The 23,123-nt window shown below is 41.9% G+C and overlaps 2 protein-coding genes across 3 annotated transcripts in view; one reads left to right on the top strand and one right to left on the bottom strand.

Annotated features, from left to right (window-relative positions):
- sars2 (seryl-tRNA synthetase 2, mitochondrial) overlaps positions 1-23,123 on the bottom strand; it is a 189,583-nt gene that overhangs the window by 10,286 nt on the left and 156,174 nt on the right. The window lies entirely within an intron of this gene.
- The window catches only part of LOC137353025 (BTB/POZ domain-containing protein 7-like), a 66,018-nt gene that overhangs the window by 32,383 nt on the left and 10,512 nt on the right, over positions 1-23,123 (top strand). For both annotated transcript variants that reach the window (XM_068018939.1, XM_068018938.1), the window contains 4 exons: positions 4,988-5,148; positions 18,078-18,221; positions 20,837-21,023; positions 22,316-22,494. In XM_068018939.1, the coding sequence (XP_067875040.1) occupies positions 4,988-5,148; positions 18,078-18,221; positions 20,837-21,023; positions 22,316-22,494 (671 nt within the window). The remainder of the gene's footprint in view (positions 1-4,987; positions 5,149-18,077; positions 18,222-20,836; positions 21,024-22,315; positions 22,495-23,123) is intronic.

Raw genomic sequence — 23,123 nt, 5'->3', positions numbered from 1 at the left:
TCGTTGAGGCCCAGTATTCTTAAACCTTGTTCGCTGTAGGAGACTTTTCTCTCTTGGGGTTCATGTGCCTTCAGTGGATTCAGAGGCTTGTGAGAAAGAGACAGGAGAGGTCTTCTCAATCCAGGAGCAAACAGCTTTCTGCCCAAACTGTTTGTACAATTTAGAAAACCCCAGGTTGCCAAGCAGGTTAGTCATGTGACTAACAGCTCTGACCATATCTTGGATTGTATCACCTTAACAGTGTCTGGAATGCACCTGTTACACACAATATCTAGCGATCAAGGTTCATTGTGGGTTGAATGTGTCAGGAAATGGTCCTTGGTCCTTCCATTCACTGTCTGTTGATATGCAAATGTATTTTCCAGCCACAGCTGATCTGTTTAGCAAATCCTTTCTTCACTCCAGTAATGGTTTAAAATCAATGTTCATGACAAAATTAAAGTGCCTTATTCTTGGCAGGTGGGGGCCTGGCATGACCTTATATGGTTGGCTATGAAAATGTTTGGAACCAATTTCCCCCCCCCCAAAGGCGCCAAAACTACCAGCTTCAATGCACTTACTTGTACTGGTAAGATACTAATCTCTTCCAGCCTCATTCCTCTATCTGAAAGCTTCATATCTCAGGCAGAGAATCAAGATGTTACTTTTTATTTTGCTCCATTATTAGTGTTTTTTTTTGCCACTCCAGTCCCCTCACAAATTTGCTCCCCTCCTGTCATGACCACAATGCCCAGGGTTTTCTGCTCTATGCGTCAGCCCACCATCTCCCGCCCAATAACTGCTTCCTGGGGTATTATTCCACAGCAGCTAGGCTCCTGCCAGGTCCTTACCGAATGTCCATTGCGTGAGCCTTAAACAGCAAATGTCGGCAGGCTATTCCTCCATGCTGATTGTGTAGCAAAACCTCAATCCAGTTTTCACAATTAAATATTTGTCCATAGCCCAGCGAGGCTAACAGCAATTGTAGTATCCCTATCTGAACTGAAATTGAAACTGGGAATCTGAAGTTGGGGACTGCCCTAGTCAGTATAGCTAACTACTTATTGGATCAGGCTTGTTCAACATACAGCCCGTGGGCCAGGAGCTGACCTGCTAAAGGTTTCCATCCAGCCTGTGGAAGTATTTCAGAGATGAGAAATTTCCCATTGTCTACTTTCAGACCGGCTTTTTAAAAAAAAAACATTGTGCTGTGACTTTTGCAGCTGACGGTAGCAACAGCACTATCCCAACTTCGGACAGATTCAGGGTTTTCCAGTGGGTTCCACCTTTTTTATTTTAAAAGGCTGCTAGAAAACTCCGAATCTGTCCGAAGTTGGGAAACTGCTGTTCCCAATGCCAGCAGCTGTCAGCTGAAATTAACAGTGTGATTGTTTTTAAAAAGAACTGACCAACCACAAACCCAAAATTGTGTTTCCAGTTGTATTCTTAAACTGCTGTGCTGAGCACTCCATCTCCCTGAAGCTGTCAGGGGGGGGGGGGGGGGGGGGGAAGGAAACAGAGAGAGGGGTTACACAGAGTCAAGACAACAAGGTTGGGGGGTTGGTCAACACAGGGAGACAGAAAGAGTGATCAAGATCACTCCTGGCAGATGGACATCTATTCAGAATGCTCTGCATCGCTACAAGAAGTGTGTGGGCAAACATTGACTACTGTGCAATCAAAAAAGTGCCAGGTATCTCACTTGATCAGTGTCCAACTTAGTGACAAGAAAGAGAGTCAATAAATTAATCTTCTCATTTAAAGCTTCACAAAAATGCACATTTGTTGTTTTGATAGTAAGATTAATTTTAATGCCTTTGTGTCTCCAGCCCACGATGTAAGACAAAAATTGGAATGTGGCTTCACCCCCCCCCACCATGCAGAAAGATTGGACCACCCAGTAATAGATAAACCTGCGCAGTTTTTTGGCGGGGTTGGATGACGCTTTTAGACACCAGGCAGCCCCCACTTTCTTCACCCCCACCGCCGTGCTTTCAGCTGTCTAGGTCACGAGTTCTGGAATTCCCTCCCTTACCTCGCCAACTCTCCTCCCTTTTTAAGGCGCTCCTTTTAAAACCTATTTCTTTGACCAAGCTTTTAGTCACCTGTCTTAATATGTGGCTCGGTGTCAAATCTTTGGCTGTCTGTGCTCCTGTGAAGTGGCTTGCAATGCTTACCTACATTTAAAGGCGTTATATAAATGAAAGATCTTGTTGTGATGGCCCTATGCTTGAACATCCTGCTAATAGTCATTGCCTAGTTCACACATGAAGTGTAGCCACTTAGGGGTGAAGTACCACAGGGCAACCTACACAACAGCAGCTCAGCTTGACACCACATCTTCGCGAAGGAGTATTCCCTGTTTCATACAATGTCTTATTCTGTTTCTCCTGACAATCTTTCACGCTTCTAAATTGACAACTTTGAAAATAAAGTGACTTGTGAGTGTGACTTTTTTTTTTTCCCCTGAACCATCTTGAATGTGGATTGATGCAAAGTTTGACTTTTTTTTACACACTGAAGGATCGTTTGAAGTTGTGTAATAATTATGGGTGTGGGTGGCTCCTTTAAAAAACAGTAATAGTTTAGTCTGGATGATTGCATGTGTTGACTAGTTTGGAGCTAGATTCAATGCATGTTGGCACTTGTCTTGCTGTGATCATAATTGCTTTTATTTGTGCAGTACCGACATCTGAATTAACACTTTGCAGCGCACACTGAGCTTGCTTATACATGTTAATTTACTTTTATTATTATTTATCGCACCTTTCTTCACATAATAGTGATCTAAAAAAGTCCTTGACCACAATAGCGATTGAGACTTCTTATTTTGGTTTTATTGTCTGCTCTGGATCTGAAATGTACAATTATTTTTCAAAAAGGTTTAAATTGTATTGCAAGTGGATCTCCAGATTAGCACTTCATTAAACAGCGTAGCTAGGATCACTGGATTACAATAACAGAATGTGCCAAATTTCATTCTTCTTGCATTGGATTCTAGATTTTTTTTTTTAAACACAGAATATGGAGCACAGAAAAAGGTCATTTGACCCAACCAGTCCATGCTAGTGTTTATGCTCCACTCCAGCCTCCTTTCCTATCTAACAGCATAACCCTTTATTCCCTTTTCCCTTGTGCTTGTGTAGCCTTCTCTTAAATACATCTAAACTATTCACCTCAACTACTTCCTGTGGAAGCGAGTTTGGTCTTCTCAGGGTTTGGAAGCACTCACTCCATTACCTACATTATCTATTTCTTCCCACCCATGAAAGCTGAAAATCCCCGATGCTGGTCATGATTATTCGGGGGTGAAACAATCAGCAGAAAATTTTAATTGATCTTGATGTGAACAGATATTACTTTAAATTGGACGAGCAAGACAAGGGGTCACAGGTTCTAACCCCCCAGAAGGTGAATTAAGGGAGGATGTCAGGAAATTCTACCTCGTACAAAATGATCAACACACAGGATGGACTCTCAGACAGAATAGAATGGAGTTGAAAAGCTTAGTATCATTGAAGAATCAATTGGATGCAACATGGGGAACTTTTGTATCTTCCTGGATAGATGATTTAGGTGGGCTGATTGGCTTCCCTCATTTGTAATTTTATTTTGATTTATCTTGTGCCAAGGGAATAGAAAGTCATATGGGGTGGGGGTGCAGCATTGGACTGTTCTGGAGCCACTCGTGCACGGAAAAGAACCAACTGGAATATCTGGCAGAATCATCAACATTGATTAGAGGACTTTGAACCGAAGCCACTCACCCTGGACTTCCCTTCCCCCTTGAACTTTTCATGGACAGAAGCTGATTGTACTTAGTGTGTGTTGGCTGATAGTTGATCGCAGTAACCAAATGAAGGACTGATTTGTACTAAGCATGAGAATTGTACTGGGGGTAGGTTGCTGCCTACATTCGCACTACACAAAGAACTGAGAGTGATTTCAGATGGGCATTAGAGAAGCCAATTAGCATCCTCATTTGTGAAGCTTAATCAGCTGATTGCATCATTGTGATATTCTGTTGCATTGAAAAGGAAAGAACAACTTGGAGCCAAAACTGCTTAAGATCAAATTTAGATTGTGGTTAAACAATCTGCAGTTCAGGTTGATCAGACTCCACTATAGTTGGGGTCTAATACACCCACTGACTTTATTAGAGATACAGCACTGAAACAGGCCCTTCGGCCCACCGAGTCTGTGCCAACCATCAGCCACCCATTTATACTAATCCTACACCAATTCCATATTCCTACCACATCCCCACCTGTCCCTATATTTCCCTACCACCTACCTATACTAGGGGCAATTTATAATGGCCATTTTACCTATCAACCTGCGAGTCTTTTGGCATGTGGGAGGAAACCGGAGCAACCGGAGGAAACCCACACAGACACAGGGAGAACTTGCAAACTCCACACAGGCAGCACCCAGAATTGAACCCGGGTCGCTGGAGCTGTGAGGCTGCGGTGCTAACCACTGCGCCACTGTGACTTTGAACAGCTTAGTTTCCTACTTTGCTTAAATTCTATCCCTTTTATTTTTCTTCCTTTCCAAGAAATCTTCAAAGCCTAGCAATTCAGAAAGAAGCTACTCCGTTCATTTGAAATGAGAACAGAAAGTGCTGGAAATACTCAGCAGGTCTGGCAGCATCTGTGTAGAGAGGAACAAAATTAATGTTTCACGTCTGTGACCCTTCATCAGTTCATTGTTCCATTTCAGTGGTAGGATGTGGTGTTTGTATCACTTGAGTCTCCCCCCGCCACCTCTCCCAGACAATAGGCTTGATTATAAAGTGATGCCAAAAGGGGAAAAGAAAAATCTTAGAATGGGTCACTCCATACTTCTTGCTCAACACCCTGTAAAGCAACGTCAGCAGAGGCCTGAGAGCAGGGCTCCAGTTACCCTCTTGGCTGAACAAGGTACTTCTTGCAAACAGACTCTCAACGAAGGAGTATTACAAACTGTTTTGTCACTAAAGCTTTGCTTTCCTTTTCCCGTAACCCAGAGCCCAATTTGCTGAATGGGACGGCACACAGCGTCAACAAACGCGGGGTGAAGAAGCGGGATTTGGACTCGGCGCAGCTCCGCGAAATCGTTTCTGACCTGGTGCCACACGTGCGCATTGTTCACATCCTTCCAGCAAAGAGTGAGGTCCTGTCAGACGCTGTAAGTGACTGCCTGAAGGAATTGTACCATACTGTAGAGTTTGCAGCGCAGAAGGAGGCTGTTCAGCCATTGTATCTATGCCAGCTCTCTGCTGGAGCAACCCAAATTAATCCCATTACCCTTGTCTGTCCCCATACCCATGTATCCTCCCGTTCATCCAATTTGCTGTTTGCAAGATCTTGCTGTGCGCAGATTGGCTGCAGAATTTATCTACGTAACAGTAGTGACACACTTGAAAACAAATTCCTTAGATGTGAGGCACTTCTGAGAAGTTCCAAGGACATAAGATGCTATGTAAATAAAAGCTCTTTCTCTTAACTGACACAACCCTGGATGTTTCCCCTCTTGTTTTCTGTGGTCTAGCTGAAAAATATTATTTGGGAATGCCAGAGCCAAGGAATGGAAAAAAAAAAATCTCCTTTTAGGCAGCCAGTGTCAGCATTTGTCACCTCTCCAATTTTGGGAGCTGTTCTAAAGCCTGGCTACCTAACCCAAATACAACTACATGTGTCGGAGTCGGGTCAGGTCTGTATTCTGCGTCCAGCATTCAGGGTCGGGTTGGGCTGGACGGTACTATTTTGTTTCTTATTGTTTTCGTTTTAATCTACGATTTTTTTTTCTGTTTCATATGTTGTTGTCGGGTCTGGCCTTTTCAAAAATAAAATTAAAGGACTCTGGCCTGGGTTGGGTTCGGGTTGGCTGTTGCCGTGTCTGGCCCGGGTCGGGTTTTAATTTTATACCTGAGCCAGACTTTAAGCTGTTCTAGATTTACTGGTATTTTGAAGTGGTTCATCCTCCATCTCTGGTTAATTGCTGATTTGCACAATGATTACTTAGCTGGATTCCTTTGCCTCTCCTTGGCCTGCCTGCACACTTGGCTGAAAACCCAATTCTGGATTTGGGCTTTCCAGTAGTCAGAGTCACCAAATCATCTAGCACAGAAGGAGGCCTTTCATGCCTGTGCCAGCTCTTTGATAGAGCTATCCAATACGTTCCATTCCCCTGCTCTTTTTTTCCCATAGTCCTGTAATTTTTTTTTCCCCTTCAAGTGTTTACCTTTTTCCCTTTTGAAAGTTACTATTGAATCTGCTTTCACCACCCTTTCAGGCAGCGCATTCCCTGTCACAACAGCTCTTTTTTTTCCCCTTGTGTAGCCTCTGGTCCTTTTGGCAATCCCCTTCAATCTGTGTCCTCTGGTTACCGACCCTTGTGCCACTGGAAATATTTGCTTATTTACTGCACAAAATCTCTTTGTGATTTTTGAACAACACCTCTCCTCTTAACCTTCTCTGCTCTGAGGAGAACCACAGCTTCTCAGTCTCTCCACATAACTGAAGACCTTCGTCCCTGATATCATTCCAGTAAATCTTCTCGATAACTCTCTCTCTCTCTCCAAGGCCTTGACATTCTTCTCTGAAGTGTGATGCCCAGAATTGAGCGCATGACTCCAGCTGAGTCCTAACCAATGATTTATAAAGGTTTATAAATGATTTATAAAGCATAACTTCCTTGCTTTTGTACTCTCTGCCTCTTAATAAAGCCAAGGATTCTGTCTACTTTTTAAACAACCTTCTCAACTTGTCCAGCCACTTTCAAAAATTTGTGTGTACACACATCTCCAGGTTTCTGTTCCGAAACCCCTTTTTAAAATTGTGCCATTTAGTTTATATTACCGTACATTTTCGTCGGAAGAATAAGGAATCACTTCAAACCTCTGTTAAATTTCATCCGCTAACTGTCTGACCATTTCATCAGTCTGTGTACATCCCCCTGAAGCTTGTTTTGTCCTTCTTGCTGTTGATTATTTCAGAGTTTCATGCCACCTGTAAACATGGCAAGCATGCCCACATTTAGGTCACTTAATACACATCCAACAGAGCAATGGTCCTGCTAGATCCATTGTTAATTTGAAACAAAGATTGACAGATTTTTGTTAACCAAAGGTATGAAGGGATATGTGGCAAAAGTGGATATATGGAGTTCGGTTGCAGATCAGCCATGAGCTCATCGAATAGCACAACAGGCTTGGGGTGGGGGGGGGTGGGGGCTGACTGGCCAACATCTGTTCCAATGGCACCAGTGGAGAACTATTGTCCTCCAGTCCCAAAAACAATCATTCACCACTAATATCTGTTTTCTCTTCCTTAGCTAATTTCTCATCCATGCTACCACTGCCCCTTTAACCCATGGACTTTAATCTAGTTATTTAAACATACAACCCCAAGCATTGAGCAAATCCTCTGCTTTTAGAAAACGGTTCTGTAACTGGAGGAAGCAACCAGCTTTTCTGGGAACAAGTATTATTTCTCTAACTGGATTAAGTCATGACAGTACAAGTCATGGCTGCCCTGTTGTGTTAATTATTGTAGCACTGATCCTTGATCCACAGACCACACATTTGGGTAGATGCCAAGTGTCTGAATAGCAGGCGACTGTGGCCAGGATATTTATCTGAAGTGTTGGGACTTGTCCTGAGTTATCTGATCTCAGCCAGTGCTGTGGGGCGAGGGGAGGATTGGGGGCTTGCAAATTGTCTAAACATGTTTGGTTTAGGAAGGGGACAATTAGCCTGCATTCTCATTCTGATTGATGTCCAGCAACTGCAGATGGAAAATGTGTGTGGTGGATATCCAGTGAGAACAAGATCAGACTCTGCTGCAAGATCTATCCGGTTTGTTAGAATATTTGGAAAGATACCAAAGTGCCTACAGGTGAAGAGGAAAGGAGAAAATTACCAATGCAAAAATGATGAGCTGTCAACATTTTTGCTTTCTGACCTACTTTAGCTACTGGTCCAACAATGTCTCGAATTTAAAATTCTCTATCTTGTGTTTGAATCCCTCCGTGGCCTTGCCCTGCTCTATCTCTGTAACCTCCTCCAGCCCTACAATCATCCAATAATTCTGCATTCTTCAGATTCCATCCTCTAGCGCATCCCTGATTCCCTCGCATTGTCTAGGTCCTGTACTATGAAATTCCCTCCCTGAACTCCTGTACTTCTCTCTCTCTCTCCTTGAGTCACTATTTAGAACCTACCTTTTTAATCAAGCTTTTGGTTGCCTGTCCTGATGTCTCCTTTTGTGGTTCAGTGTTGATAAAGTTCCTGTGCAGAGCTGTGGGAATTTTTACTAGGTTAAAGGTGCCATATATAAAAGCTAGTTGTTTCTCAAATCTCTCTTCTTGAAAGTTTAAATAAAATAAATTATTTCTAGAAAAGAAGTAAAATTTCAGGTTTAAATATCTATCAGAAAAAATAGGTCTGTAAGGGGATGAAAAATTACAGGAGGAAGTAAGGATTAGATGTACCATGAAATTCAAGAAAACGTTTCCACTGTGTGCAGTACGTGGTCTGGGGTCAACACAAGGACTACAAAAATTAACAAAGTCAAAAGAAAGACATGCATTTTTATAGCGGCTTTTGTGCCCTCAGCACGTCCCAAAGTGCTTTACAGGCAATTGGGTACTTTTGAAGTGTAGTCACTGTTGTAGCGTAGGAAACACGACAGCCAATTTGCACACAGCAAAGTCCCACAAACAGTGGAATAGTAACCATATAATCTCTGTTTTGTGATGTTGGTTGAAGGGTAAATATTGGATAGGGCAGTGAGGAGAACTCCCCTGCAAAGGGATTTGGGTTTCCATAAGCATTAGAAAGTTTAAAAAATAACTGCTGCTAGCTCTACAGATAGCTCAGCAAACTTATCGAGAGCATAACAGCCAGGAAGGGCCCAAGTTTGATTCTTGGTCAGCGCTGAATTAGCTGGGGTGCTGATGCTGGTCTGCAACACCCCTTAAACTAGCAAGGAGAAATTCATCAGAAGTTGTGCTTCTGATGGTGTTCAAGAATCCGTGGAGGAAGCACATACAAATGTTGGGTGAGAACAGGATTGGGTAAGGAAGAAAATTGGAGAAGGTTTGCTTCTAATGTTGTAAGCAACATACGATGGAAAGCATTAAAATTTTGTCTTTTTTTTAAAAACATTCTTTATTCACCTTCGCAGCAACGGGACATTTCCCATGGAGTCACCTCCTGTGATCTGAAATTTATAAACCTTGTGTAGAATGAATTGGTTAACATGCTGCAGGATTAACAGTTTCCCCTTAACAGGATCACATGCCAGGAAGATGAATCCATGATTTCCACTGAGTGCTGCTGATTGGGCAGAAAAATGCCTCATTGACAGGCTAAAGCTACCATTTAAATTTATTGTAAGACACAAATTTATTCAGAACGAGATAAATCAGCGCCTAAACTGCAGCGTGGTATCTAACTTGGACCAGTACTTCAAGCTGTTTTACAAAACCATAAATAACACAGAATTATGGAGACCCTTTCCAGGATCCTTAGATTAAAACTGGACAGGCATACCATTGGCAGTAAATCTCCATGGACTTCTGGCTTACCAGTGTGACATGAAAAATGGTTGGGCTGGGTGAAGTCTAGGACTGCTGTTCTCTGCTTTTCTCCACCTCAATATTTCCCTTAAAATCAAGGCCAGATTCTTTTGGAAGAGTCTTTTTCCACTCGCCCAGATTAAAGCGCAGTTGTTCCCTAAAGGATATTTCTGGCTATGTTTCCTTCTTGCAGTGGTTAAAGTTGCATAAATTGTCTCTGGTATTAGTCACACTATTCTAACCTGATTGTTACGATGGGAATGAAATTTATTCGGTGGCCATACCCAGAAACAAATGTTAGCCGGCCTCTTTGAATCACAGTGTCCCACAGTAGGTAACTCAGCTTCGAAAATGAGGATATATCCTACAAGGGGTCAACAAAATAATTTTCATTAAAAGGTGCTGTATAAATGTAGTAAAATGTCTCCAGGTGCTTCACAGGCACATGATCAGTCAAAAATTGACACTGAGCCAAAGAAGGAGACCGTGTAGTTCAGCTAAAACAAGGGTGAATGATGTAGAAAAGGCAGTCCTAGTTTCTATGTTACATGTGTAGAGATATAGCTTAGAAAGATTTATAGCCTGCGTAGAATGGAGCTTGTTTCTGTTACTGCCAGTGAGTTGTACTGTAAAATAGGATACGAACAGCGATTTGCACAATTGAAAGGGAATTCTAACTCTGAAAACCATGGCTAATTTTCTGTGTGTGAGGATTTGACACCAGTGTGAAACCTTTTCCTCGGTGCCTTTCTAAGTGGGAGATTGAGCCTCCATCGGTGTTGAGTGACTGGTCAGCAGTTTCAGGAATTACTTGTGGTTTGGACAAAGCCATAGAACAATTTTTACAAGTTTCATCTGTAATCAAACAGATATATTATGAGCATGTTTGTTTGGCTTACAAGACACTAAGGGTTGTGGATCTATGGTTTAATGATTTATTGCTGACTAGTGAACATCCTTTTGGCATTGCTTATTAAATTCAATAAATCTTTTTATATACAGTGGCAGAAGAGTATAGCATGAAATGCAGTGTATTATTCTGTTGCCATATTAAAGTTGCGTCGTCCCTTTTGAGAACACAAAGTCTATTTGATGTAATTAAACAAAACCTGAGTTTAGTTACTATTTGGTGAGGCGAAGCTTGCAGATTGGCAGGGCCATTATAAATCTCTGGCTCCAGGTCAGGGGGAGAAAAAACCCAGCATGAAATAACTGCAGTTCTTTTTTTAAACATACCTTTTGACAAATGTGATTGTTGCACTCAATTTTTTTGACGTAACGGGTCGGGGATCTGCTCCAAAGCTGCATGCAGCTCTTTGATATCTCATTTGCGGCTCCCAGTCTTTTCCAGTTGGCTCGTATTAACATGAAAAAAAGCCTTAAAATTAAGTCAAGAAAATAAGAAGCATGTTTTTATTGTGGGGATAAAAGGCTAATCATTGTGCTGCACTCTACGGTTTCAAATGATTATTTTAATGAAAAACATCATCATGCTCTAAAACCTGTTTGAGTGGTATTGCTACACTATGGTTATAGATAATGTCTTTGGTTCGTGGAACAGATTTTATCGTTGCAACCATTATTGTTTCTAATATAGTTGATAAGATAAGTTATCAATGTACTGTTGGAAGCTTATTTTAATCGTGAGAATCAGTAGTAGAGAAAATTGTCTTAATTCTACACATCTTAAGTTAGTTTGTTTTAAAGATGACTTTACTGACAAATTATAGTTATTAAAGTCATAAAACATGATAATTCAAAGTTGGGTCTATTTTAATTTCATTTTTTATATATAAATTCAACACATTTTATATATTATGTGCAAATTATGCGTACTGCCAGAGACACTTGGCAACTTGCCAAGTATTTGGTTTAGAAATGCCGAAATTCTGTCTTGCAGCTCCCAATAGTTTTTATTTTTGGCAAATTTTATTTAAAAGGCGCTTCAAGTAAAAAAAAAAGTGAACAAAAGAAGATTAACAAGGCCAAATGTGGACGATTACAGGTGGAGGCAGGAGGATTTATAATGGAGAATAGGGAAGTGGCGGGGAAACTAAATAATTACTTTTGTGTCTGTCTTCTTGGAGGAAGATGCAGAAAATCTCCCAGAAATACTAGGGAACCAAGGGACTTGTGAAAATGAGATACTGAAAGAAATTACTATTAGTGAAGAGGTAGTACTCAAAATTAACTGGATTGAAGGTTGATACCAGATGAGCTACATCCCAGAGTGTTGAAGGAGGTGGCTATAGAGATAGTGGATGCATTGGTCATTATCTTTCAAAATTCTCTAGATTCTGGAAAGCTTCCAGCTGACTGAAAAGTAGCAAATGTAACCCCACTATTTAAGAAAGGAAAGAGAAGAAAAAAAGGGGAGCTGTTCATTTGATGTCAGTAGTACGGAAAATGTTAGAAACTATTCTACAAGATTTGATAACTAGACACTTAGAAAATTATATGATTAGGCAGAGTCAACATGGATTTATGAAAGGGAAATCATGTTTGACAAACCTTTTGGAGTTTTTTGAGGATGTTACTTGTAAAGGAGAACCAGTGGGTGTGGTGTATTTAGATTTTCAGAAGGCTTTTGATAAAGTCCCACACAGGAGGTTAGTAAACAAAATTAGAGCACGTGGGATTGTTGGTGATATACTGGTATGGATCGAGAATTGGTTAACAGACAGAAATGAGAGTAGGAATAAACAGGCCATTCTCAGAATTGCAAGCTGTTACTAGTGGGGTACCGCAAGGATCAGTGCTGGGGCCACAGCAGTTCACAGTCTAAATAAATGACTTGGATGTGGGGACCAAATTTGATATTTCCAAATTTGTTGATGACAGAAAATTAGATGGGAATGTAAGTTGTGAGGAGGATGCAAGGAGGCTTTAAGGTGTCTTGGACAGGCTAAGTGGGCAAGAACATGGCAGATGGAATATAATATGAATAATTGTGAAATTATCCATTTTGGTATAAAGACAGAATATTTCTTAAATTGTGAGAGGTTGGGCAGTATTGATGTCCAAAGGGACCTGGGTGTCCTTGTTCATGAATCACTGAAAGCTAGCATGCAGGTGCAGCAAGCAATTAGGAAGGCAAATGATATTTTGGCCTTCATCGCAAGGGGTTTTGAGTTCAGTAGTAAAGTAGTCTTGCACTTGCATAGAACCTTGGTGAGCCTGCACCTGATGTATTGTTTACAGTTTTGGTCGTCTCAACTAAGGAAGGATGTACTTGCCATAGAGGGAGTGCAATGGAGGTTCACCAGACTAATACCTGAGATGGCAGGGTTGTCTTATGAGGAGAGACTGAGGAAACGGTGCCTGTATTCACTAGAGTTTTGAAGAATGAGAGGTGATCTCGTTGAAGCCTACAAAATTCTTACAGGGCGTGACAGGGTGGATGTAAATAGGATGTTTCCCCTAGCTAGTGAGCCTAGAGCCAGGGGACATAGTCTCAGAATAAGGGGTAGACAATTAAACACTGAGATGAGGAGGAATTTCTTCACTCAGAGGGTGGTGAATCTTTGGAATTCTTTACCCCAGGTGGATGTGGAGGGTCAATCATTGAACATGTTCAAGACAGAAATCGATAGATAACTGGATACTAACGACATCCAGGGATATGAGGGTAGCGAGGGAAAGTGTCATTGAGATAGATGATTGGCCATGATCTAATTGAATGGCAGAGCAGGCTCCTGTGTTCCCATGATCCCTGTACTAGGTGATCTCCTGTGGCATGCACATGGGGTGCAGAGACCATGAGTCCAATTCAGGTGAAGCAGGGTTAGAGTGGGTGAATAACTGAACCAAGGCTGACAGCGTAATTCAGTCTCCATTTTAAAGTTGTGTCCACACTTTTATATTCCCATTGTAAATCCTATGAAAGCATTGTTAGTACAGCTGTTGTGTAAACATATTGTACTGTTATTGCCCTCTACTGCCATTGATAGGACTTTATAATGGAACAAGTGGACAGGAAATGTGTTGCACATCTAAGATTTTTAATATATAGATGATGAGCTTGATTTGGATTAACAACTTGCATTTATACAGCACCTTAACCATCCTGCTTCACAGGAGTGTTGTAGTAAACACAATTTGATGCCAGGTCACATAAGGGGATATTTGGACAGGTAATCAAAAGCTTGGTCAAAGAGGTAGGTTTTAAGGAGGAGAGTGAGGGGGGAGAGGTTTAAGGAGGGAGTTCCAGAGCTTAGAGTCTAGGCAGCTGAAGGCACAGCCGCCAACGGTGCAGCGATGAAAATCAAGGGTGAACAAGAGGTCAGAAATGAAGCCAGTCACCCACATAGAAACATAGAAAATTTACAACACAGAATGAGGCCATTCAGCCCATGTCAGCACCAGCCGAAAAATAGCAGTCTAGCCTAATTCCACTTTCCTGCTCTTAGTCAGTAGCCCTGTAGGTTATGGCACTTCAAGTGCATATCCAGTATTTTTTTTAAATGCAGTGAGGGTATCTGCCTCTACCACTTTTTCAGGCAGTGAGTTCCTCTGAGTGAATCCATTTTAAAAATGTTTAAGCAGTGAATAGGGAGACAAAAGCCATAAGCAAAGATACAGAATGTTCTATTTCAAGCAAAAAAAAAAATTGTTTCCCAATTACTCACGTCTCCAAAAACTTGACTGTACGTTAACTTCCATTCTGCTAATCATGTATTTGCATAAGGTAATGCAATATCACTATGAAGCTCAAAACCTGCTGGGAATTCTTACTCGGGGGTATTTATGATAATACAGTTACAACATCTGGAAAAGGGGAATCAGAATTGGCTTACTGAGGCTCCCTGAATGTCCTTGCATTAAGTGTCAGCCTGCTGCAGTTTTGACTTATACAGGAGAAATATATTGATGCATTTAAAGTTGAGTTTTTTTTTAACGGGGGTCTATTGAGATTTTTTATTGAGAGCCTGCAATCAGTCAGCCAGCTAAATGTATATCCCCTGTTAAATTTGGTGTCCAAATCTCACTTGCATACTCATAGACCCTTATTTTTGGGGGAATTATTCACCTGCAAGGGTCGAGAACTCGATCTAGTCGTGTGAACGCTGAGTGTCATTTTTTCAATATCAAATCGACTGAAACCAAAACAAGGCCAGCTTAAGATATTCTGTGACAGATTATTTTTGGTCCTGCCTCTGGGAACAATGGATTGCATGGGATCAATGAATACAGGAGCATTGAGAAGAGAGGACTATTTGCCTGATTTTCCAACTATGATGATGGATAGAAAGTTGGCCCCTCTCTGTTCAGCATTCCTGTATTCAGTGCCCTGGCAATGCAGCATTCCTGGGCTGAGAGCAGGGAAAATCTGAGGCATTTATGGGACTGAGTAAAGAGAAAATGTGCCCCAGTCTGCATGCCTAAATATATTATGAAACTAGAGCATCATTCCTATGGGACTGGTATAAGTCTGTGTTTGAAGACATCAATATTACTTTAAAGTGGTTAAATTTCTTTTTGAAGTGCAGTAAGCTATTTATACAAACAAGCCTGATTCTAGCTGTGAGATGAGTGCTGTCTCTCTCTCTCTGTCTCTCCCAGGACTGAAATTACGCCTGTGTGTAGTTTAGAGCATAACATCGCTGCGCTCCGATTTTCATTTTTGTCTTGAACTAAACACTGGCCAGACCTAGGCTTCAGCAGAACGAGTGTGTCGATTTGTGCATCTTTTAAATTTATTGTCCGTTGCCCATTCATAGTCGCCCTGCAACGATGAAGGGCTGCTATTAATCAATTTTTATTTTGTGTGTGCAAAATGCCTTGCGATGTTTTGCTAAGTTCAAGGCAGTATGTAAATAAAAGTTGTTTTATCATTGTTATTGTATCAGGTGAAATAGTGTCACTAAGGTAATTTTAAATCGGGGTGTATGAGATAAAACAAAGGACATGCATTTATATAGCGCCTTTCATGACCTCCGGACATCCCAAAGCACTTTACAGCCAGTGAAGTAATTTTTTTTGAAGTGAAATCACTGTTGTTAATGTAGGAAACACAGCAGCCAATTTGCACACAGGATGAGCCCACAAACAGCAATGTGTGATGACCTGGTAATCGGTTTGAGGGATAAATATTGACCAGGACACTGGGGAGACCTCTCCTTCTCTTCGAGGTATTTGCCATAGGATCTTTTACGTCCACCTGAGTGGACAGATGGGGCCTCGGTTCAATGTCTGTCTCATCTGCAAGGTGACACTTCACAGTGCAACGTGCTCAGTAGTGCACTGGGATTGTCAACCTGGGTTGCATGCTGTGAAGTAGGACTTGAACCCACAACCTTCTGACTTGGGTGAGAGTGCTACCCACTGAGCCACGGCTGATGGGTAAAAGAAGAACACTAGAAATAGGAGCAAGTGTAGACCATTCACTCCTTTGAGTCTGCTCTGCCATTTAATACGATCATGGCTGATCTACCTCAACTCCATCTTCCCGCACTGTCCCCATAACCGTTAATTCCTTTAGTATCTAAAAACCTACCTGTCAATTTCTGGCTTGAATATACTCAGTGAGCATCCACAGCTCTCTGGGGTAGAGTATTCCAAAGATCTGCAACCCTCGAGTGAAGAAATTTCCCCTCATCTTCAATCCTAAATAACTAACCCCTAGTTCTAAATTCCCCATCCAGGGAAGACATCCTCCCAGCATCTAACCTATTGAGCCCCTTAAGAATTACATATGTTTCAATGAGATCCCCTCTCATTTTTCTAAATTCTAGAATATAGGTCTAGTCTACTCATTCTGTCCTCAAAGGCCAATCCCCCTTCATCCCAGGAATCAGTCTAGTGATTGCACTCTTTCTAAGACGAGTGTATCCTTACTTGGTAAGGAGGCCAAAACTACACAGTACTCCAGGTGTGGTCTACCAAGGCCCTATGAATTCACAGGAAGACTTTTTCACTCTTGTACTCCAGTCCCTTTTGTAACAGTGGCTAACCTACACCATTTCTTCCCTAATTGCTCGTTGGACCTGCTTGTTAAAATTGTGATTCATGTACAGGAACATCCTTACTGATTTGTATTACAAAAGTGGTAAATGTAGCTTGTGCTCCATGTCGCAACTTTCTGCCATACTTCAAAGAACAATATATGGGCTGGGGGGTGGTGGTGGGGGGAAGAAAAGGTAGTTCACCAGGAACACAAAATGCCAGAGCCAGAATGTCTGCAGTCTGCCAGTATTTACTTAACAGCAGTGCCCTCTTAATTGACCGCTGTGTGAACCCACTGTTTACTTAACATAATTAAGCATGTAGCCTGAAAGGAACACGCGCATTCACTTTAAATGGTATAATGTTTCTGACCTTTATAAAAGAATGCATCCTCTCACTAAACGTGAATAATGCCGCAGGAGATTTGCTCGTTATATATAGGTTGTCCATCTGGTGTACATTTCCTGTCAATCACACTTTAAATTTCTCTCTCACAGGAAAAGAATATAAAGACAAGAGCAGAAATTTGGAAAGCACCTTGAAGCTCTTGAGGAACAGAAAATACTTAAATATGAATCTCTGTCTTAATTGACCTTGCCTTAAAAATAAAGGCCAAGCCAAAGTTCTTACCTACAGCATAGATAGCAACTACACTCTCAGTGAACTTGTTATTTGTGTAACAGCAAGGTAGCTTTTAGCAACAGAAAAATACATTGTGTGTTACATCCTTGACTTCCTAAAGCAGCCATATCTTGTGTGTGCCTAGTACCTATTATGCAACAGTCATCACTCTGTTTTACATTGATAACGATCTTTTTTTTAATTACAGCCTTTAACCAGGAGTCTGACATTTACAGCCAGTTAAAGCTGCATAGGGCACATATTATTGGGCTTGCCTATTTAGCACAGTGGCTCAGTTAGTAGCTAAACCGTATCTTTGTCCCATCACTCACTTTGGTTTTTCCCCCCTCATGCGCACACAAATAAGCAGAGCACAAAACTTAATTGGATTACTCTCTCACCTCAAGCTCAGTCATGTGTTATCCTTGTATGAGTGAGCTCCCTGATGGTTTAGTTGGTAAGTGCACTGCTCCTTGTGATAACTTGCCCATGAAAGCTCCAAGCTGTGTTGAATTAACTGATCTCAATTGTGGAGATGTTGCATCTGGCTTCAGTGCTCTGGAATAGGTTCTGCCATTGATCGCTGCCCACTGAACCATTTGGGATAGTAGCTGTGGGTGCATCCCAGTTAATAGTTGGACAACTGTAGTGATTTTTGGTTAGGTGATTGGTCATTTCATTGAGGGTGGCTACTGGTTGTAGGGCATACTGCAGCAAAGACCAGTCCTGTAAACTGACAGCAAAGACCCGACAGTCGGTTTATCAGTTGTTATTTCTGCTTGCTGAAGCTACTGGCTCTGCTGTGGGGTAAACTTTGAAGTGCATTTATGGTCGAGAGGGATTATACTGAACTTAGCTGAAAGGGTATGTTTAACTGTGGTGTATGCGCCTGTGCATGTTGTATGGTTTTCGTTCTCAAGTACTTTCGTGACAGAATGGGGAGAAAAAAATCTTTTTTTTTGTTTCAGATGAAGAGGGCACTGATCAGATCGCCCCCATTGGACATGCTTCCTCCCCCAGAGGGCAGGAGATCCAGAGCATGGTTTTGCCTCAAGGCTTCTGGCATTGGTGCCAGGCCGCGACTCTTTTCCCCATATATCGAGGAAGCTAAGGCAAGTAAATGCAAAGTCGCCTGTTCTTGTTTTTTCTCAGATGGTGCACGCAGCAGTTTAAATTGTTGCAGATTTGTACCCTGGAGTCAGCTATTCGCCACAGGCACGGCTGTGGTAACTGTAGTGTAACATTAATAGGAAAACAGTTTCCGCTGTGCTGCCTTTTCTTTCGATGCCTCCAGCATGTGACATTAAATAAAAGCCAGGGCTTGTTCCACCTCACTTCCCTGGTTGTCAGCTCTGATTAAGTGCTACCTAATTAGCAGAGTGGTAATGGGGGTTCGTACATAGTGCTAGTCAGAATTTAGCGCTGCACCGATTTGTTATGCTCCTTGGATGCTGGTTTCTCAGTGCTCTGTTTTCATCCTTTTGCTGTTGTGATCGCCACACTTTTATTCTGATCAGTAGTGCCGGTTGTTTCAGTAAAAAAAAGAGAGATTTAGGCCAGTTGCCAAAATGAACATTCTCTGTTTATCGTGCAAGAAAAACAAACCCTGGTTTATTCCTGCTGTTTTTAATGTTGGAATTTTATTTGCTGATAATCTGTTGTCAGGATTGTGTTCTCCAAGCAGGAGACTAAATAGAAATGTTCAAATTTAGAAAGGACTTTGTAAGAGTAAGTGTTGCGAAGTTGTTTCACTGGTGAGAGGGTCAGTTACCAGAGGACAGAGAGTTAAGATCATTGGTTTAAAAAAAAAGCCAGCGGGGGTTCGATGAGCAGGAATGTTTTTTACGCAGTAAGCTGTTATGATGTGGAATGTGCCTCCTGAAAGGGCGGTGGAAGCAGATTCAACTGTAACTTTCAAAAGGGAATTGGATAAATACTTTAAAAGGGGGGGGGGGGGGAGGAAATGTTGCTCTATGGGGAAGGAGTGGGACCAATGATTGATTCTATAATTTGTCTGACTTCACATGGAGCAGCATTCGTGGTGCTCCCTCAGTATCCCTGACCAAGGGAAGGGAAAGTCAGCCTGAGTTTCTGCTCTGGATTTCTACACTGAGACACCCCCCTCCCCTCTCGGAAGTGCACATCTGTATTTGCCTGACAGGGGATGCAACAAAAGTTCACTGGATTGATTCCCAGGAAGAAAGGTTTTCTATGAGGAGAGATTGAATAGAATGAGCTTATTCTCTCTGGATTTTAGAACAATGAGAGGTGATCTTACTGAAATACAGAATATCAGAGGGCTTGACAGGGTAGATGCTGAGAGAGAGTCTAGAACACAGGGCACAGTTTTAGGATTAGGGGGTCGGCTATTTCGGAGTGAGATGAGGAGAAATTTCTTCACTCGAGGGTTGTGAATCTTTGGAATTCTCTACCCCAGAGAATTGTGGATGCTCAGTTATTGAATGTATTCAAGGCTGAGATAGATGGACTTTTGGCCTGTGAGGGAATCAAGTGATATGGGGATCAGGTGAGAAAATGGGAGTTGAGATCAAGGATCATCTGTAATCTTAAATGGCAGAGCAGGCTCAAGGGGCCTGTTGGCCTACTCCTGCTCTTTTTTTTTTCTAATGTTGGGTGCGAGACTGGTCTCAACTGTAATGTCTCTCTTTGTCTGTCCCTCTACATGAATAGTCTAGCACTGATATGATGAATGAAAGTGGTGGTGGGTTTAAGACTATAATGCGATTTTGGGTGTGATTCTGCTGATTGCTGTCCAGGGTTTCTAATACATTCTGAAATGCTGAACTGAACCATTGCCTTGTAGCATACTTAAGGTAATAAATCTTGATGCCTAAACAACGGTGGTCCCTTAAATACAGCCGTGTGAGACAGCCCATTGGTTGTGCTTTGCGCTTGCCTCCAACGTTCTTGGGGTTCCTTGCCCCCCCAAGTCTCATCCTTAGCTTGCTGTATGTTCCTGTGGAGGGAGGGGCATTGCTGCTCATGTCTTTAGCTACCTAAAAGACCGCTGTCTCGAATTCCCTCTCTGTGTCCATTTGCTCCAGTTTAAAGCTTTTCTTAATACCCACCTCTCTGACCATGCTTTTACTCCCCCCTCTTAATCTCTCCTCCTTTGGCTCAGGCCCTTGTTTCCACATCCCTGCAGTGCCTTGGGCCATGTATTACTGTTCGAAGTGATTAAATAGATGAACGTAATAATTTGTTCAGTACAAAGTGCGTTTTATAGATTTATAGAACCACCTATTGCACTGATGCTGGGATTTGAAGGGCCCAAAGGAAGTTCATTCCTTCAGGCTATTCCACAGTTTTCGATGAACGTGGGGAACAGTTTAGTGTCTCTTTTGAGCGCTTTTTAATTATTGGCAATTAAGTTATCCACAGTTCTGTCTAGCTGGACCCTCACCTGTAACAAAGAGGAGGCAGCCCCCATTCTTTCTATCACTGATTCCTTCGGCTATCTCCTAGACGCATGAGGCACTATGTAAGATAGACAGCCTGCCGCATGCTCTGTGACGTTGCAGAAGACAGCATAGCCATCCATCACCATTCTTCTCATACTCTCAGTCTTTAGTTAAAGTGTATTCTTCCTCTCCATGGCATTAAGCCTGGGGCAGTGGACTACCTGTATTTCTGCTAACTTATTTGGGAAGGAATTGTATAGTAAGGCAGTAAAAATGATAATACAACCTAAATTCCATCTATTTAGATTGTCCTGGAAGAACTAATGTCAGAGCAAACTAGTTTAGAAAAAGTCCGAATGAGTCGGATATCCAGCGTTCCGGATACACTCTATATGGTCGACTCCAGTGTGGCAGACTTTTCCTGTCTGAATGCTGGATCGCCACACAGCTGCGATGAAAATGTTTCTGCAATTCTCCATGAAGAAGTACCTGGTAAGTTGGCCAGCGTTAAGGATCTCTTTGTTCCTTGGTGAGATATTTGCAGTCTCTATAACATGAAAATCCATGCTTTTGTTACCTCCAGACTCGACTACGCCAATAATCTTGTGGTGGCTCCTTCAGTACAGCTTACTCGAGTCTCTGGAGAGGAGCTTAAACTGACTTGGAGATAGGAGTGCTATCCACTAAGCCACAGCTTGACACTATGTAGAATTTGGCTCAATTTTCCCACATAGATTAGTTTAATTAGATAGAAAGAAAGACTTACATTTATATAGTGCCTTCATGACCTCAAGATGTTCCCAAGCATGTTATGGTCATTGAGGCACTTTTTAAACTGTTGCCAATGTTGTAATGTAGTGTGTGTGAGCGAGTGACAGACTATGTTGATGTGACTGATGCATGCTAGATGCAGATATCAAATTGAAGGGTGTTGAGATGCGAATAGCATTGGAACAAAATGATGCATCAACCGTAGCCAGTTTGTGTTGTTGAAAGTCCTTGCCTAGATGGTGCTTAGTCATGGACAGTGAGGGAGGGGTGTGGTGAAAAGTTGAAGCAAAGCTAAAATTAAACACATCCTAGATTCTGGCTAAAGTGTGGACAATAGTTCCCATCTCCTTAACATTCAAACTTCCTAAACCGTAACAGGGCTACTCCTGGGAGAGTAATGGGAAAAATGGAAAAATATCAAGAATGCAGCTTCCGAGTGTTACACATCCTGCACAGCCATCACTTGTGTCCTCCAAGATGTTTGGAAAGTTCATTTTGTCTCTGGATGAATTTTTTTTTTATTCTTTCATGGGATGTGGGCATCGCTGGCAAGGCCAGCATTTGTTGCCCATCCTCAATTGCCGTTGAGAAGGTGATGTTGAGGTGCTGCCTTGAATGCAGCTGTGTAGCTTGCTAGACAATTTCACAGGGCAGTTGGGAATCAACCACATTGCTGTAGATCTGGAGTCACTTATAGGCCAGACCAGGTAAGGACAGTAAATTTCCTTCCCTAAAGGACATGAGTGACTCATGAGTTTTTATAACAATCCAGCAGTTTCATCAGGCCTCTGGATTACTAGTCAGCAGCATAACTGATATGTGACTGTATCCATGTGTGTTATTGATCTGATTGGCACATTTAGGGTTGCTGTTGATGACCTTGTTTCTGCAGCATCAAAGACAGGAGTAAGTAGAAACCAAACTCATCATGTATAATGTTCCAATCACTGAACACAATTGTATGGTGACCTGATTAACTTATATTAAACTTCTCTCTCTCTCTCTCTCTTTAGTGCCTCCAGTAGATGTAGCTAAAACCATGTTTAGGCGGCTCAAGGAGATGTGGCAAAGCGACCAAGTGCAGAGGGCTTACGCTTTAAACATTGGCGCTGGGGCTGCTGTCACCCGGGCAGTCTATTTACGTGTGGTCAGAGAGTTTGGCCTTCCTGATACAGCCGCTGAATTATTAAAGGTAATCAGTTTAAAGGACACAGGAGTACCTGCAAAGAGGGTGGTAGGCAGGGTTATTGTATAACAGGGTGCAATCTAATTGAATAGAGGCAAAATAAATCTTTCGAAAGCTTATCTAACGCGATCTGTTATCAATTAAGAATCATAGCTTGCGTGCAGCAGTTGAATTTTTGTTGTGTTTTTACAGAAGCTATTTATTTCGAATAAACACTATAATTGATTTGCATGGTACTAGATTGTGCCAATTTAGTAAACTTCCTGTATTCAATGGGCCAGTTTATTGCAACAGATGTAATAATACAAATTGCAATCAAATCGGGTGTTTTTATTTGACTTCATTTTTAATTGCTTTTCTCCCTTCATCTGAGCACTCTGACTTAAGTTAGTGCTCTGCCAGCTTACTTGTGATTGTGGGGCAGGCTGCTCTATCACGTGGACATCTAAACGGATCAAACAGAAGCTTAAAAGCACTGTCAATAACAAAAATGAGTTGTGTTTTAATATGTCAGTAATTTACTGGTACAATGCTGCTGTTTTCAATTTTTTTTTACTTTGAGGTTGTTTTCTTTGCCTTATGCTCCCCCTTGTGGCGAATTCCTGATTTGGCTTTCTTGTCTTCCTCCATTTTGC

The sequence above is a fragment of the Heterodontus francisci genome, chromosome 40 (assembly GCF_036365525.1).
Source record: "Heterodontus francisci isolate sHetFra1 chromosome 40, sHetFra1.hap1, whole genome shotgun sequence".
Classification (NCBI taxonomy): domain Eukaryota; kingdom Metazoa; phylum Chordata; class Chondrichthyes; order Heterodontiformes; family Heterodontidae; genus Heterodontus; species Heterodontus francisci.
The sequence above is the reverse complement of the archived record's forward strand: the minus strand, read 5'-3'. Positions and strand labels throughout refer to the sequence as shown.